The 18949-nt window shown below is 40.3% G+C and overlaps 1 protein-coding gene across 3 annotated transcripts in view; it reads left to right on the forward strand.

Annotated features, from left to right (window-relative positions):
• Nucleotides 1-31: 31 nt before the first annotated feature.
• Nucleotides 32-18949, forward strand: part of Rok (Rho associated coiled-coil containing protein kinase) — a 32420-nt gene continuing 13502 nt past the window's right edge. For 2 of the 3 annotated variants that reach the window (XM_088273194.1, XM_088273192.1), the window contains exons 1-12: nt 32-135; nt 492-739; nt 1345-3288; nt 5730-5890; nt 9125-9334; nt 10656-10846; nt 10930-11104; nt 11629-11786; nt 13096-13294; nt 13926-14200; nt 15612-15931; nt 17830-18049. In XM_088273194.1, the coding sequence (XP_088129320.1) occupies nt 553-739; nt 1345-3288; nt 5730-5890; nt 9125-9334; nt 10656-10846; nt 10930-11104; nt 11629-11786; nt 13096-13294; nt 13926-14200; nt 15612-15931; nt 17830-18049 (4040 nt within the window). In that variant the 5' untranslated portion in view covers nt 32-135; nt 492-552. The remainder of the gene's footprint in view (nt 136-491; nt 740-1344; nt 3289-5729; nt 5891-9124; nt 9335-10655; nt 10847-10929; nt 11105-11628; nt 11787-13095; nt 13295-13925; nt 14201-15611; nt 15932-17829; nt 18050-18949) is intronic. The other variant, XM_088273193.1, reaches the window with a different exon arrangement.

The raw sequence follows: 18949 nt of genomic DNA on the forward strand, positions 1-18949 counted from the left end.
AGTGAAACATGGAAACGCCGCTAGCGCCATCATCTACAAACTTCATTGTGGTTTAGATGGAAGCGGTTCGGGATTAAGATTTTTTTTTTGATAATCTTCCACACATTTTATGTTTCCAATCTTAACGGAGGAAAGGTAAGTTTTAATAATGATCAACGATAAAATCCACACTTAGATTTGCGCATGTATAATATTTCGAGTGCTCCCCGTGAATCCGATTATAACGAACAAGGACCCACCTTCAACTGTGACTGTCATATATTTTACAAGCCTGGCTGTCACGAACATAAACGTTTATTTCGTGTTTTCCGCGACGATATTTTGACAAGTGAGATCGTTTTTTGGCCGCGATGTTAGTGGAATATCATTTATGAGTGAAGTTCGATCGAATATCGGGTATCGATAACGCGTTATTCGTCAATGTACACTGGTTGAATAAACATTATGACCTCATACTCGCGTGTTTGTATATAACGTCAGATTTGCCAAAGTTTCAGAATGCCTCTGAGACGGAGCTAGTAGCGCGTGGACCAGGACGAGAGCCGGAAACAAATGAGGATGGATAAGACGGTGGATGAGGAGCGCAGGCGGCGCCTGAGGATGCTGGAGGAGCACCTCACGGACGCTCGCTCCACGGGGAACGTGGACTGTCTGCTGGATACCGTCACGGCGCTCATAGCCGACTGCGACCATCCCGCTATCCGGCGCATGAAGAACGTGGAGGCCTACACGAGCCGATGTAAGTGGCCTTTGTCGTCCCTTCTGGGCTGCCTTTCTATTACTTAATACTGCACTGTTATTTCTTGTCGGACTATTCCTGCGTTGGGTTAGGCAGGACCCTCTGTATTCTATTCTTCAATTCAAAGACTCACACAGTCTTCCTTCATGTTATTACTATTATTCCATGGTCAGAATATACTTTGTCGTTCATTCTCCAAAGCGAGTATTGTACAATACATGTTATTTTTTCATAGTTAGGTTAGGTTACCATACTTGTCTTTTGTAGTCCATTTCAAATTTAAGAATTATTGGAAATTATTTTATGTCATAAGTCTTCATTTATTAGTACAATTCTATGTTTGGGGATAGATTGGGTAAGTTTTTAGCGCCTTTTGTCATTCATTCCCTAATATAAGAACTGTTTGTCGTGCGGCTCTATTCTGTTTATTTAGTCTAGGTTAGGTTACTTTGTATTGTTAATAGTTTTCCAATTTTTTATAAGGTTGAATTAAGTAAACCAGTTCATATACAGTACAGTTCTCTGTCCCTTCATTAGTAACGTTTGGATTAGATTAATTTATATATTTTTCCATTGTGTATTTATGTGTATGGATTGTTTTTCAGATGAAGCCCTGGCTTCCAAAATATGTGATTTACGAATGAAAGCTTCCGACTTTGATTTAATCAAAGTGATCGGTCGCGGTGCTTTTGGTGAAGTTCAATTAGTCAGACACAAGTCTACCAGATCCGTTTACGCCATGAAACTCCTCAGTAAAGTGGAAATGATCAAGAGATCCGATTCTACCTTCTTCTGGGAAGAGAGGCACATCATGGCGCACGCTAATTCCGAGTGGATATTAAAGTTACACTTCGCCTTCCAAGACCACAAGTACCTCTACATGGTGATGGAGTACATGCCCGGGGGCGACCTGGTCAGCCTCATGTCCAACTACGACATCCCCGAGAAGTGGGCCAAGTTCTACACCATGGAGATCGTCCTGGCGCTCGACGTCATCCACAAGATGGGCTTCGTGCACCGGGACGTGAAGCCGGACAACATGCTCATCGACAAGTACGGGCACCTGAAGCTGGCCGACTTCGGCACCTGCATGCGCATGGGGCCCGACGGGCTGGTGCGCGCCAGCAACGCCGTGGGCACGCCGGACTACATCTCCCCCGAGGTGCTGCAGTCCCAGAACGGAGAGGGGGTGTACGGGCGGGAGTGCGACTGGTGGGCCGTGGGCATTTTCCTCTACGAAATGCTCATCGGAGACCCTCCCTTCTATGCGGATAGTTTAGTCGGGACGTATGGAAAAATTATGGACCATAGAAATTCCCTCGCTTTTCCCGAGGATGTAGAAATATCTCGCGACGCCAAATCGTTAATAAGAGGTTTCCTCACGGACAGAACGAGGCGACTCGGAAGAAGCAACGTGGACGAAATAAAGGGTCACCCTTTTTTCATCAACGATCAGTGGAGTTTCGATAATCTGAGGGATTCCGTACCTCCCGTCGTACCCGAACTATCGAGCGACGACGATTCCCGGAATTTTGACGACATAGAGAAAGTAGACGCTCTCGACGAATTGTTTCCGGTTCCTAAGGCTTTTGCCGGAAATCATCTGCCTTTTGTCGGCTTCACATACAACGGCGACTATCAACTCTGCGCTCAGAGAAACGATCGGACGAGTCAAGTGGACGGAGTCCACCCGGTATCGACCAACCATGTGGACGGTAACTCTCAAGGATCGGAGGCTCTTCTGCAACTCGAAAAACTCCTGGATCGCGAGCGCAGCGCCAGAAACAAGGCGGAAGAGAACCATCACGGCCTCTTGAGCGAACTGGAACAGTTGAGTCGGCGAGAGGCCGAAGTGAAGGAGAAGCTGGCCCTGTCCGAGAAGGAGACGGCCATGCTCCGACACAACATCAAGGAGACGCACAGAAAGATCGAGGCCGAAGGGGAACTTCGCCGCAAACTGGAAAACATTCTGAACGACACCAATCGCCGCTTGGAAGAAGAGCAGAGTAAGCGAAATAAGGAAATGAACAACAACCAACAACACAACGACAAAATTAGCTGTCTGGAGAAACAGCTGGTGGAGCTCCAGGAGAGGATAAAGAGCGAGGTGGAGGTGTCGGTGCGGCTGCGCAAGCAGGCGGCGGAGCTGCAGGTGAGCAAGCAGGCGGCGGAGCAGCTGGCCTCGGGCGTGGTGGCAAGCGTGAGCGCGGACAAGGCGGCGCTGGAGCGCGAGCGCGCGGCGCTGCTGGAGGAGCTGGAACGCGAGCGGCGCGCGCGCGGCGAGGCGGGTGCGGCCAGCGCGGAGGCGGGCGCGGGGCTGGCGGCCGCGCAGGCCGAGCTGGCACGCGCGGCCGCGCGCCTGGCCCGCGCCGAGACCAGCGAGCGCCAGCTGGCCGAGCGCCTGGCGCTGCACGAGAAGCAGACCGCCTCGCTGGCGCTCGAGCTCAAGGCTGCGCAGCAGCGCCTGCAGCAGGAGGTGCGCGCCCACCAGCACACGCAGCGCTCGCAGATGCTCTCCAACGAAGAGGCCAACTTGGAGCTGGTCAAAGGTATTTTTTGAATATTGAAAGCATTAACTTTGTGGATCATATTGATATATTATTTTGAGAAATAAAAAGACTTTTTTGGTCCACTGATATTTTTATTAACAACCAACTAGTTTCGGCAACAACCTGTTGCCCTCTACAGGGTTTAATTTATGACCAAACAAATATATAAAAAAAAAACAGTGTACAAGTTATTGGGGTATAAAAACCCAATAACTTGTACACTGTTTCTTTTTTATATATCCGTTTAGTCATAAATTAAACCCTGAAGAGGGCAACAGGTTGTTGCCGAAACTAGTTGGTTGTTAATAAAAATGTCAGTGGACCAAAGTATTTTTATTTCTCATAGTAATATAAAGGTATTTTTAATTATTACATAAGCAGTCCTCTACTTTTGAACATTTTACCAAAACTGTCTCGTATAAAATATTCCATTTCGTTTTTAGCAAAGTCATACTTATCAATTGCAGAAACACCTTCAATTTCTATCATCGGTTAAATTTATAAACCTTCAACCGTGAGCCTTTTTATGTTGTACTTTTTTCAAAGGAATATTTATCCATAAACTGTAATTTAAATTTTTTCTTTATTTACATTGTCCACTTTCCTACTTCGTACGATGAAATAAAATAATAATGATGGATACACCCTCCTACTGTTTGTGGACTGAGTAATCGGCCATTTTTTTTATCCGACTAATTGCCTGACTGATCATCCAACAAAGTATCTTATCAGGAGCGGGGTATTTTACAAAAACTGGCAGAAAAGTGAACTTTTTTCTTCACGATCTGCCAATAATTTAAAATATTAATTGAAGAATGTCAAAGTAGATACTAATCATTGTTTTTATTTTCCTATCTGATTTTTGCTGATTCTGATCATGATATCTTAATATCAGGATAATATTTGCCTTTGTTCGGAAAACACTTCAATCCTAACTTTTATTTATCGGTTGTTTCATAGATTTTTATTGTAATATTTTCATTGATTCACAAACATTGTGAAATTAAACAAATTGGAAGTGTGTACTTTCTATTTTCAAAGAAAGGCGCCGTGGCGTAGTTGGGTAGACGCTCGACTGCGAAACTGGCGTCCTGGGTTCGATTCCCGCCAAGTGCAAAATAAATTCAAGAAAGATATATTTTCAGTTGGTCTTGGTATTTGTAATGTGTTTTTCACATTTACCTTCCCTATCCTTACTATCCTACCTGCAGACAAGCCTCTAATAGAGGCTTAGGTTTTCCATTTTACTAGGCTGAGTCACAGAAATATGTAGCCGGGTATGGCTAGTAAATTAAAAAATATATGTCTTCAATTTTTTATTTGTTTGCGTAATTAAATTTTTGCTCTACTAATTAGTTCAAGAGTCGTAGACTGCTCTTTATATTTTTGATTTATTCACTTGTTATATTATTTATATTTTTCTTTTATGTTTGCATGCATTACCAGGCCGAATGGATAAGATATTTAGAGGTGGATTTATTATTACTCTTATATTAAAAATAACTATATATATAATGAGTCATTATGTACATTAAACGTTATCTTGTTTATATAAGTTGATGTTATTACTGAAATGATATAATTATTTTATGCTACTTTAAATATACCTTTTGAAGTGGTTATCTTCTTCATAATTATATGTGCATACCAAAGGACACAGAATTTTAAAATTAACTTTAAAATTTGTAAATCTGTATTTTACGCACTTTTTCGGCCTGTATTGTTGACAGCTTATAAATATATATTATTTTTACATTCTTACAAACTGAAAAGTCAGAATGAAGATAACATGAGTTTCCAGAAGTTGGTTCTTTCTCAACAATAACTAGTTTTCCCTTCTACCACTTCTTGCGCAAGACAGTCCAAAAAGTCAGGCCATTGGTCGAAACTAACTAACTAACCATCATGCCGCTTCCCCGCAGGGGTAGGCAGAAAGAATCGAACGCCACACCACTGTCTTTGCAAACATTTTTCGCCTCTTCTACATTCATGCATATCCTCATACATACCCGACAAATAATTACCACTCCTGACCCAGCCACTTTCAAGTATTTGGCATACTTGATCGTGCCAGGTTTTTCTCGGTCTTCCTCTGCTCCTTACTTCCTTACTCATAACACTTCTGTTTTATTCTATTTCTATCATTGTTTTATTCATTATTCTTATTTTTTTGTCGTTCGAACTTTTTATTATTAACCTTTGATATCCTTGACTATTTTCCTCTAGTCTCCTTTTCTTTGTTTATGCTTGTTTTCCAATTTGAAAACATGTTATCTTCCATAAAATTAAACACAAATCAATGAAAAAACTGAAAACTTGATTATACCACTTGTCTCACCTTTGATTACTTGTGTAGTGGTTCTGCTGTATGTTTTACTATGGTTTATAAATGACATTGTGATAGCAAGTTCATTATGGTGACGGTAATGGGAATATTTCAGCCCTGCAAGCCAAACTGAATGAGGAGAAAGGCACTCGACAAAAGGCGGAGCTGAACTCCCAAGAAAAAGAGCGCCAGATGTCGATGCTCAACGTCGACTATCGGCAGATTCAACAGAGGCTCCAGAAACTAGAGGGAGAACACCGGCAGGAAAGCGAAAAGGTTTGTTCTCCAACTTGCATTAACACACTACGGCTGTCCAAACTTAAAAAACAGTAAAGGACATTTTTTTGTAGTACGTTTTTTTTTGCATTTTTGGACTAAGTATAATCTACTTAGTCCAAAAATGCAAAAAAAAACGTACTACAAAAAATATCCCTTACTGTGTTTTGAGTTTGGACAGCCGACTATCTGCGGGCGGATTTGCGCTCATAGTAGAGATAAACATCTCTGCAAAGAAGTGATAACATCTAACCATACTGTACACATCGATATGAGATCAAAAGATGCCGCAAAAGCCATGTGTAAAAATAACTTACACGCAATTTACGATGATGATTGAAGAAAACACTTGTTTTTTACCACTTGAGTTTTATTATAGACTACATGTTTCAGAAGTTAAACTTCCATCATTCAGGTCTGTATAATAACTAAAATATAAAATATAAAATTGTTCTATAAATAAGGAGAGGGGAAGTAAGGGGAAGGGGTTAGTCAATTTACGATGAGTCGAGTCAAAAGGTAAAATTACCCTTCCCGCCGAACACCACCAGTCAAGTGAAACGGTAAAATTACCCTTCCCGCAGATAAAGTGTCATCACATTTCGGCGGGTATTTTTTTACGCCTGCGGACCGCTGGCGACGGGATTTGATAATTGTGTACATATAGTTTAGACCTTGACAAAGAGATTGGTACATAATATTCGTATCTTCAACACATCATCTTTAAACCCTTATCCGTATGCCAATGGTGCATAGAGCAATGCATCATATTATCTTGATCGTTTACACATGAAGGAAAGGTGATCAACCCTCCGCCTCAGATACCAGTCCAGGGTATTGAATATTGAATAAATGTTAGAGTGAAAAGTTCACTTATATTTATTTGACCCGAAATCGAACCCGGGACTTCCAGATTGGTAGCCGAGCGTGCTGGCCATTACAACACGGAGGTAGAGATTTATTGGTAATTGGAGATTTTTTGCAATATTCATATTAAAACATTCAATTATTCCTTCTTTTCTCCCTTTGAAATGAGGCCAGTGCAGACGGTAAAAATACCCTTACCGTTCCTTAGCATCAATCGACGGAACGGGTAGAAATACCTTCCCGTCCTATGTGTGTTAATAATATACTCATCGTTTGTTAATCATTAAAAGCCTCGGTTTATTACAATGGGATGCATATTATGCACTTTTTGTTATACTATAATAGGGTTGTTGATAAATGGACATTTTAATATTTTTAGATATCACTCGCAGAAGGATGATATTCACTACTGCTTATTCTAAAATAATAACTCTACCGACAAAACATATAATGCTTTAGTGGGTTTCTGCAATTTAAAAAAAAATATTTATTCATTTATAAATAAATAAAAATATGTATGTATATTTTCGAATACATTTTTAACAAATAAATGAAATTTATGGCCATGGTTCCGTGGTTAGTGTTGCAGACTCATAAGTTAGAGTTTCTCGGTTCAAGTCCACTCTGTTACAATTTAATTTCTTTACAACATTTTGAGTGTGTCCAAATACTTGTTCACAAAATCTGGATTATCTCCAATTACAGGAGTTATTTTCATATTATTCATATTAAATAATATGAAAATAACTCCTGTAATTGGAGATAATCCAGATTTTGTGAACAAGTATTTGGACACACTCAAAATGTTGTAAATAAACTATCTGGTCAAATTATAAGCTTAATAATAAAAATGAAAATGGTATTTTCTGGCGTTTCTCATGTGTGTGAATATAATCCAGGATTCGGATCTCACATACTAATATAAGAGTTTCTGCTTAATAAAAAAGCTTCTTTACATCTCACCAATTGATGTCTCTAGTGAAGTTCTAGTGATTCAAGAACAAGGTTTCTAAATTGGTTCATGTATATAGAACTTCCAAGAATTTGAGTAGTGTGGTTGTCAATAATGGGTAGAATTGGTGAATGTTACACGTGTGTAAAGTGATCACTTAAACCAGCCTATGACGGTCGTCAGCCCCGTAAATGCCCAGACTTCCATATTCTTCTTTATCTTTGATGAGATGTCAAAAAATAAATTTAATTTCTATTTTTGATGAAGGTTTACGAAAGAAGTATGAAATTTAAATATTTAAATAAGAGAAAAGAACAAATGTTTCTCTTTTTTGTGTTTCAAATATTGTAAATTGCAGTTACAATTTGCAACATGCGTGTATTTTTAATAATATATAATATATTCAAATTATTCCAATTATACTTCCGACAACCTTGTATATTTTTAATATTCATAGCCATCCAACACCATATTTTTTAAGTCCTTCACTATTATCAGTTTGTAAAAGGGAATGTTCCTTAAATGTTCTTATCAGTTACACTCTCCTCAGATAGTATGGATAGACCATGTTTAGATAAGATTTAAGTTTTGTTCTGAGATTTCTTGGTGGAACTGTATTTTATGTAATAAAAAAAAACAGCCACATAAATGTTTTATAAAAAGGAAAAAAAATGTTGAATAAGAAATAAATTATACCATAGTAAAAAAAAACTTGGCACAACTGTATATTTATAAATTAAATATTAAAATTAAACACTGATTTTTAAAGTCTACTAATTTTTATTTTATTACGCATAAAAACAATTTTTTTTACTATTGTTTCACCTTGTTATGGCATTTTCAAACTGCTGTGTTACTACTACAACAGTTTGAAAAGGCGTTAAATGTTTAAAATACAATTTCTTCTTCTTCTCACCCTTATCCGCACCCAATGGTGCATAGGGCACTGCATCGTATTGACGCAATGTTATCATGATCATTATTTACATGAAGGCAAGGTGATCACTCCTGCGCTTCAGGGACCAGTGGTGATATTAAATAAATATTATCGTGAAAAATAAATAAAATTTATTTTAACCCCCCCTGGGAATCGAACCCGGGACCTCTGGCACAGTAGCTAAATACGCTAACCTTACGCCACGGAGGCGGACAATTTAGTAGACTCTAATAATATATTTTTAATTTTAATATTTAATATATAAATTTAAATTTGAGTTTCACAAATTAAACGCCAAATCTGTAAACAATAATGTATATGAAGTTGTTGTTTTATTATATCTACGTTTGGATATTGAATGTGTGTCAAACGCCAGTCAAGTTTAACCCGCTTAGTTTGCATTCCATCCGGGCATCTCGTATCTAGCACTTGCCTCTGTAGACGGGCTCGATGATAAGTAAAGGTTGTGCGTTCCCAGGTCCAGGCGCTACAGTCGTCGCTGGAGCAGGAGCAGCAGAAGCGCGCGGCGCTGGCCGGGGAGCTGGCGGGCGCACAGGCCGAGGTGAGCAGCCTGCGAGCCGCGCGCGACCAGCGCTCCCGCGAGCTGCACGACGCGCGCCACGCCGCCACCGCCGCGCAGCAGGACCTCATCGCGCTCAAGGCCAAGCAGACGCTGCAGACCGTTCAGGTAACTGAATTAAACTAATTATTAAACACATTATTACTACCAATTTTTTCATTTTTTTTTAACCCTTATCCGCACCCGATAGTGCATAGGGCACTGCATCGCACAAAAGCAGTGTTATCTTGATCGTTAAATACACGAAGGAAAGGTGATCAGCCTTCCGCTTTAGGTACCAGTCCAGTGTCAAGTTAAATAAATCGTAGTCATACAGGAGAAAGTGACCAAGTGCATTTTTTACAAAAACGTGATCATTGACTGTTTGATATCTTTCTAGCTTAAAATTGCCGCGAAAAAAATCCCAAAGGATTTTAAACTTATATAAGGAAGTATAGTATATTGACTTGTTAAAAATGACCAACTGTATTGGTGTTTATTTTCTTGCCAAGCAAAAGTGACTTAAATGGCTTTCCTGAACATTTTACGTTTTGTTAGTTGGTCACTTTCTCCTGTACGACTACGAAATACATTTACACTACAATCATTTACATAATTTCTATCTTCATAATACCTAGATTTCGTGAAAAAAAAAATTAGGTCGAAAGAACCTAATTTGTTTTTTTTTTATTTATTTTTTAATTATTTATTTGGCAGTCATCCAGTGAAAGGATGTTTCTGCCAGTGTCAAGTATTATTTTTATTTAATAATAACAATTAATACAAAATTTCACAGCTTTATCATTTTAGAAATTATGCCCGCAATTCTAGAATTAGGTTCAGAAAGAAGGGTGGATACTTGGGTGGGGAGTTGGACTCCAGCCCGTGTTAAGCTATTTAGAAAGTTAAGAACCTACTTCCCAGTGAATTTTGGACATCAATTATTGTACTCCCGGAAAGGTTAAGACCTCATATCGCTCTCTCCTTTCAAGAACGTCATAAATCAAAAAACTTGATTTTTCAGTAGAACGTTTTTGAAGTTTAAAACTACAATGTATTAAAAATAAATATCATGCCACTTATTGAACTTTTTACTGTGCAACACATCTTTTTAGGTAAAACCTGAAGGTTTTTTCTCCATTTGAAAAATATTTAATATATTTAAATAAATAATTAAATAATACCTTTTCTTCAAAATGCAAAAACAACATTTTCTGCCCTGTAGCGGGTAAATATTAAGTAAAAAATATGCCTCTTTTCCTGGGATATAGTACATTTTCTGGGCATTCCAAAAACATGCACAACTGAAAACTGACGATTTTTGATTTATGACGTTCTTGAAAGGAGTGAGCGATATGAGGGCTTAATGTTGGAGAAGGTTAAATAGCTGTTCACCCCCTATAAAGCGGAGTCCGGTCTCTTGTACGAAGGATATATATTCTGATTCCAGCTCAAGGAGCTCCAGGAGCAGGTGGAAGCGGAGCAGGACTTCCGGAACCTGTACAAGACGCAGATGGTGGAGATGCGCGAGGAGTGGGAGGAGCGCGGGCGGGCGGCGCAGGAGCTGGAAGACCTGAGGACCTCGCTGCTGCACCAGCTGCAGATCGCCATCGCGAGGGCCGACTCGGAAGCCCTAGCAAGGTGACACATCCTAAAACTATTTCCATACCCGATGGGTTTTATCATTAGCAATTTTGTAACATGAATTTTCGCGCATTATTCAGAGCCATCGCTGAAGAAACCATCGCCGATCTGGAGAAGGAAAAGACCATGAAGGAGTTGGAACTGAAGGATGTCACCAACAAACATAGAAACGACCTGGCCACCCGCGAGAGCACTCTTCAAGCGCTGCGCGAGAAGGAGAAAGAAACTAGTCTAGCTTCCGAGCGACAACGAAAAGTAAGTGCTCTTTTTAAACTTTTCTTTCTCTCTCTAGAATCAGCCGAAGACATTGTATCAATGATTTTGCTCATTACTCGCAAACAATAATAATAAGGGAAATATGCGAGACCAAAGATGTCGTTAGGTGGGGAGGGCAATGAAGGAGACAATGGTATATGTAATGGCGCATGTGAGGAAAATGGAACCATCCAGACTTCCCCACATTGCACTGTACGGCCAACTCCAATTTAGACGACTCCCGGGCAGACAACCAAAGAGATGGATCGACAGCTGGGAATCGACATCGCTGGAGGCTAATCCCTCTTAAAAACGGACCACAGGGCCTAGACCAAGCGGAAGAAGATTAAGTTGGAGTCTCTTGATCTGCTTCTACAGCATGTAATGTTACCATAACTGTGGGCACTTGCAACACAGCCGCGTCTCGCACTTCAGATCTTCCATCTGTTCGCGCTCCACGGCGAGATAGATAGAGGATGGAAAGCCATGTAGAACTTTCACTAAGTCATTGTGTGTTGTTTCAGGAATTAGAGGAACTGCATAGAACAATGAACGCACTGCAAGAAAGATTAGCGAGTGCCAATGCGACGCAAGAAGAAGTAGATAAATTGAACAAGAAGCTGTTCTCTGAATCCATGTTGAAGCAACAGGCTGTTAATAAATTAGCTGAAATCATGAATAGGTTAGTTCTAATGTTATTTTGCAATTAACCTTATTACCACACCAAAAGATACGACCAACCCTAGCTGAATCATTCCTTGTTGGTATTGGCTGATTTTTAACGTAGAAAACAATACATACAGTCATTTTTGAGTTTAGAGATTGTTTATTTTGCTGTAAATCTGTATTTTTCCTTATTTTTTGATAATCCAACCTTTTTTGCGTTCTAACCTTACCCCTTGTCTCAAAGGTGATGGATTACAAATGTTCTATTTTATATGAAAATTCAATACGACCAACAAAAAAGAGGTAATCCGTCCAGAAGTGAGTTTCTGCGGACAAACTGTATCTGGGAAGCAAGGTTTTTTTTTTTAATGACTTTTTTATCTTAGTCGATGCTATAAGCAACATATTTTCTTGAAAAAAATATATATTTACGCCAGTAAACATGATTTATATCAATGTTTTATTACATGAGTTTTTTTTTAACAGCGTCATTATGATAATGTCGCACAAACTTTGTTTTAAGTAAAATGTTGTGGGTAAAACAGGAATATAATCTGAACTGCAGTTTTATTTAAAATTCAAAAAAAATTTAAAAGAAATGAGAAATATTTGTGTTTTTTATTATTTACAAAAATACTTAAATTTCATACTATTTCTGTGAGCCTAAGCGGCTCATTATTAGAAATAGGTATCAAATTGTGGTAGAGTGGTTTCGAACCGAGAAACTCTGACTCAAGAGTCCGCGACACTAACCACGGGACCACAACCCGACACTTTTAGTGTTTAAATACAAACACAGATGATAGTACATTGAAAGCTGTCCCACCGCATGCCCAGATCTGATACAGAAGTATCTAGGCTTCCTGACAGATCTGCTCTTGCAAAGCAATTCATTTTTTTTAAACTAAGTTGCGAAATTTATTGAAAATGTGAAACAATATTAAATTGTATCCCGATTTCACTGTGAATTTACATTTAAAAGCATTCAATATACCTGTCACTGCCAATCTAAATGAATACAAGTTTGTAAATCCGTCACCAAATTTTCTAGAAGTACCCCGGTGTAGGTAGTGAAAGGGATTAGTATTTAGTTCAATTAGTCAGCTAGATCCGATTCCGACCCGACGCTGGCCGGTACACAGACGCCCACAACCCCGACCAGCACAGCAGACAGACACGGAATGATAGTACAAGTGCTATTTTGGATAAAATGTCAACAGGCTTTAGTTATAAGCGAGATATATTTGAGGAATGTTTTATTTAGCCATACTCCCATACAGGTGTTGTGAAACGGAGATTTCACTCTTGTTTTGTAAATTGTTCAGGAAAGATATAAATGCGGTTGGCAAGACGAAGAGCAAAGTGTCAGCCCGTAAGGACAAGGACTACCGGAAGATGCAGCAGGACCTGACCCGGGAGAAGGACAAGTACGACCAGCTGGTGGCCAAGCAGCACAAGGACCTGCAGGAGGCGCAGCAGCAGGTCATGGAGGAGTCGCAGGCGCGCCTCAAGCTGCAGATGGAGGTCAGTCCATTCTCTGTCTGCAACGCGTGTATCAAATCTACTTAAGGCCCAGTATTCGTTATGTCGCAACTTAATTTTCTCTAAATCCGGGTAACATTTGACGTAATTGATTTTTTTATTGATCACTTTACACACGTGTAACATTCACCAATTCTACCCATTATTGACAACCACACTACTCAAATTCTTGAAAGTTCTATATATATATATATATGAACCAATTTAGAAACGTTGTTCTTGAATCACTAGAACTTCACTAGAGACATCTATTGGTGAGATGTTAAGAAGCTTTTTACTAAGCAGAAACTCTTTCATTAGTATGTGAGATCCGAATCCTGGATTATAATCACACACATGAGAAACGCCAGAAAACATCATTTTCATTTTTATTATTTAAGCTTATAATTTGACCAGATAATTTATTGATAACATTTTGAGTGTGTCCAAATACTTGTTCACAAAATCTGGATTATCTCCAATTATAGGAGTTATTTTCATATTATTTTTTGACATCTTGTCTCATGAATTTAGAAACGTTGTTCTTGAATCACTAGAACTTCACTAGAGACATCTATTGGTGAGATGTAAAGAAGCTTTTTATAATATAATATTTGACTGTGTGATGTTCCAGATTGACGGCAAGGACGCGGAGATCGAGCAGCTGAAGGAGAAGATCGTGGCCATGAGCAGCGAGACGGCGAGCCAGTCGTCGGCGGACAACGAGGGCGAGGAGGGCGCGGGCAGCGAGGCCACGCTGGAGGGCTGGCTGGCCGTGCCCTCCAAGCAGAACATCAAGCGCCACGGCTGGAAGAAGCAGTACGTGGTGGTCAGCTCCAAGAAGATCATCTTCTACAACTCGGAGAGCGACAAGCTCAACACGGACCCCGCCCTCATACTGGATCTCAAGTGAGTTGCAATCACCCCAAACCATTCCGCCTGAAATTTGGAAACAATTCTCAGGTTGGCTGAGGAGCCAAATATAACTTGATACATTTTTTAATATTTTTTTTTTTAGTACACATATTTTTTACAATTTTTGTTATATCGCTCACTCCTTTCAACAACGTCAAATTTCAAAAAACTCGAATTTTCAGGAGATCGTTTTTAAAGTTAAATATATAGTTATAATAAAATGTATTAAAAATAAATATAAAGCCACTTTATGCGCGCCCGCGCCGCCGCCAGGGCGGCGGCGCGGGCGCGTGCTACATCCTGCGCGCCGCCTCGCGCTGCTGGGTGTGGTGCGCCACCAGCGCCACGGGCGACGAGCGCGAGGTCGCCAAGCAGATGGCCGCCACCGAGAACTGCCTCGTCATGCAAGGTACCCACTCGCCCACTCGCTCCAGTCATCAGTTACTCCATATACATGTTCCAGTGACAAACCTCGGGGTGAAGGACATGTCGCTTACTCCTTTCAAGAACGTCATAAATAAAAAAAAAGATTTTTCAGGAGATCGTTTTCAAAGTTTAAAAATATAATACAGTGTTTTAAAAATAAATATTAAGCCACTTATTGAACTTTTTACTGTGCAACAGATCTTTTTAGGTAAAACCTGAAGGTTTTTTTCTACATTTAAAAAATATTTAGTATATTTGAAAAAATAATTGAATAATATATTTTCTTCAAAATGCAACAACACTTTCCGCCTTGTAGCGGGTAAATATTAAGTAAAAAGTATGGCGCTTTCGCTGGAATATAGTACATTTTCCGGGCATTTCGAAAACATGCACAACTGAAAATTGACGATTTTTGATATATGACGTAGTGGAAAAGAGTGAGCGATATATCTAAATAATATTACCAGGGTACATATATTTTTATGCAGTACCTTCCCAAAAAAGTGACAAGTTCTTGTGTTCGGAGAGGGAGTTATATTGTTTAGTTTTTTATTGTATAGTCTGTGTATGTTTATCACTATGTGACATTTATAATATTTATATCATCCGTAAGGTCAATTATCCAGTGTCTTAGAAAATATGATTTTTTTTATACTTTTTTGTTTATATGAATACAAATTGGCTGAGAATATGTGTCACAATTAACCCTTTTTTTCCATTTAAACCCTTACCCGCATGCGATGGCGCATAGGGCACTGCATCATATAAACGCAGTGTTATCTTGATCGTTAACACATGAAGGAAGGGTGATCAATCCTCTGCTTCAGGTGCCAGTCCAAGATAATATTGAATAAATATTGGAGTGAAAAATTCACTTTTATTTATTTGATCCGAGCCGAGCGTCCTGACCATTGCACTACGGAGGCGGACAAAATTAACCCTTAACCTCTAGTTATAAAGTTTAAATGAATTTTTCCAGCAAAGTGTTCCACGTGCGCTCGGTGACGCAGGGCGACGTGATCCGCGCCGACGCCAAGGACATCCCGCGCATCTTCCAGCTGTTGTACGGCGGCGAAGGGGAAGCGCGGCGCGGCGGCGGCGCGGGCGCTGAGCCGGGCGAGGCGGCCCCCGCGCCCGCCGCGCCCGCGCCCGATGCCGAGGAGGAGAGCGCGCAGGGCACCATGGCGCGCAAGGGCCACGACTTCCTGCCCATCACCTACCACATGCCCACCACTTGCGAGGTGTGCCCGCGCCCGCTCTGGCACATGTTCCGCCCGCCCTCTGCGCTCGAGTGCAAAAGTGAGTCACACTGCTTTACTCAATTGAAATAACACCCGCTGATTATAAAAAAAAATCTGCGATGTTTAAAGGTGGAGACTGACCAGAGCATTTCGTCGTAACATCGCTTGCGGCGAGCATCACCGAGCATCCGAAACTACGGATGGAGCGCTCGATTCGGTGTAATAATAATTTGGATAATTTGTATAGCGCCATTTTCGTAAAAAACTACCTCAAGGGCGCTTATAAAGACACGGATAGTTATAATAATAATAGGATGATGATGTTAATGATATAACCCTGACTGCCTGAATGCTCGCATCGTAACGTAACATGTTACAATGCGAGCATTGCTCCGGTCAGTCTCTACCTTAAGATGTTTTGCGATGGGGAAGAGATAGATGATTCTTGAGAAATCTCTACATGAGAGAGTACGGCTATTTTCCTTGGCTCTACGCGACCGAGTTTCTCCAGGGTATGCTTGGCTACAATACTTTAGAGACTAGAAGGAATGGACATTTTTATCGATTGCTGCGCAGTATGATCAATAATCTTGAAATCATCTGTAGCATTGGTCTGTACATTCCCGATAGTTACCTAAGACAGCGTCGACATAGATTGTTTCACATTCCTATACACAGGACCAACCTGCCGATGGTCATGCCTGTAGGAAGAGCTACCGCTATGTTGAACAATATCTCATTGGATATTGGTCTGTTCCATGTGTCTGAAGGAGTTTTCCGAAGCGGGATTCTTCTACACCTTTAGCAATAGTTCTTGCATATATTTTATTTCAATGTATTTGATTTAAATTTTTTATAGTTTGTAATATTATATATTATATATCAATAGTATATATTGATTGAAATAAGTAAATTGAATTGAAATTGAACTGAATTGAAAAATCATGTGGGAAGAGTGAGATTGGATCGAGTGGTGAGGATAGCAGCGGACAGCAGCGTAAGAGGTAGCAGACCCGCAAAAAGACCACTTAAACGATGAAAAGACAGCTGGTCTTCCACCTCCCAGGAGCAGACCGGAGAATGACGGGACTTAATCCTATATAAAGAAGAAGAAGAATTATAATTATAAAGATCAGTTATTCTGGTCAATATTTGTTCATTATTTTTTACTCTGACAACACTAGATAATTTTTTTTGAAACCGCCTCACTGTGGGCGACAATTTGGTATACTTTACAACATTACGAGTGTGTCCAAATACTTGTCCACAAATCTGCATTATCTACGCTTAGGAGCTATTTTATGCTACTCAATTTTCAGAACCCTTAAGTATGTCAATTTAATCCAAGATTCGGACGTGACATACAAATAGGAAGAGTATTTGCTTAGTGAAAGCTTTCCCTATTCTGACACAGATGTCGGTAGTGAACTCACATGAACTGTGTCACGAGTTTGATCAAAATATCTAGAGGTTCCGAAAATTTTGTATGTAGTGTGGTTGCCAATCAAGGGTGGAATTGGTGAAGGTTACAGTTGTAAACCATGTAAATCTCAAGACCTCCATATTCTTCTTCATCTAGAGTAGTGTGTTTGTCAATTGTGGGTAGAATTGGTGAATGTTACACGTGTGTAAAGTAATGACTTAAACCAGCCTATGACGGTTGTAAACCCTGTAAATGCCCACACCTCCATATTCTTTATCTACGTTGTATCTATAAAATAACTCGAAGAGATAATCCAGATTTGTGAAGTATTTGGACACACTCCAAATGTTATAAAATATATTACACTCCAATTTCCTTAACATATTTACCATTTCCAGGATAGCTGCTTCGCCCTGAGAACCATTTAGTTCCTGATTCCCACAGCCAGTGGTGCATTTCCGACTCAAATAGTTGGTTAAAATGTTCATTGAGATAACAAAAAAATGTACGCTGATTGTCGTTTTGTTTCCCAGGATGCCACATAAAGGTGCACACGGAGCACCTGGACCGGCGCTGCGAGGACTCGATCGCGCCGTGCAAGCTGCACTACGACCCGACGTTCGCGCGGGAGCTGCTGGTGCTGGCCGCCACGCCCGACGAGCAGCGCCACTGGGTGCAGCGCCTGTCCCGCAAGGTGCAGAAGTTCGGCTACAAGGCGCAGGCCGCGCACGACAACTCGCGCGTCTCCCCCAGGTACCCACTCGCCTGACTAGACACCGCACCCGTGTCACCCCATTCACAACGTGTCTTGGCACGATCAGATGACTAGATGTACGGATGTGAAGGAGGCGAGGAGTGTATGTCAGGATGGTGCGGCCAAACTTAAAACACAGTAAGGTATATTTTTTGGAGTACGTTTTTTTTGCATTCATGGACTAAGTAAAATCTACTTAGTCCAAAAATGCAAAAAAAACGTACTCCAAAAAAATGACCCTTACTGTGTTTTGAGTTTGGACAGCCGAGTGGCTTTCCATCCTTTCTGCCTACCCCTGCGGAGAAATGGCGTGATGGTATTAGTAGTAGTAGTCTTCAAACCCTTATCCGCACCCCAATGGTGCATAGGGCACTGCATCACATAAATGCAGAGTTATCTTGATCGTTAACACATGAAGGCGAGGTGATCAGCCCTCCGCTTCAGGTTAATATTGGGTAATATTGAATAAATATTAAAGTGAAAAAATCACTTATATTTACTTGACCCCCTCCTGGGAATCAAACCCGGGACCTCAAGAACGGTAGCCTATTAGACCGCGTGCTGACTTTTAGACCACGGAGGCAGACAAGTAGTAGTAGTAGTAGCTTTTAACCTTTCCCTTACGATAATAAAAAGGTGATATGTATTTTTTACACCATATCAAAATGTGATTTAAAAACGGGAATAATGTGTTTGCTCTGGTAAGTATGTGAAAACGAGAAAAAATGTCGTAACTAGCCGCCATAGCTGGCGTAGCGGTACGACAAAGCACGGCACGCACGCACACACTGAGGAACGTTTGTGTATTGGTCATTCTATTCTCGATTTTTTCGCAAATTATTTATTTCCGCTGCTGCAAATGAATAACTTATATATTATAATACTTTTATGTAATATGT

This window comes from Brachycentrus maculatus, unplaced genomic scaffold (genome assembly GCF_059751285.1).
Source record: "Brachycentrus maculatus isolate JH-2025_06_01 unplaced genomic scaffold, ASM5975128v1 h1tg000559l, whole genome shotgun sequence".
Classification (NCBI taxonomy): Eukaryota; Metazoa; Arthropoda; class Insecta; order Trichoptera; family Brachycentridae; genus Brachycentrus; species Brachycentrus maculatus.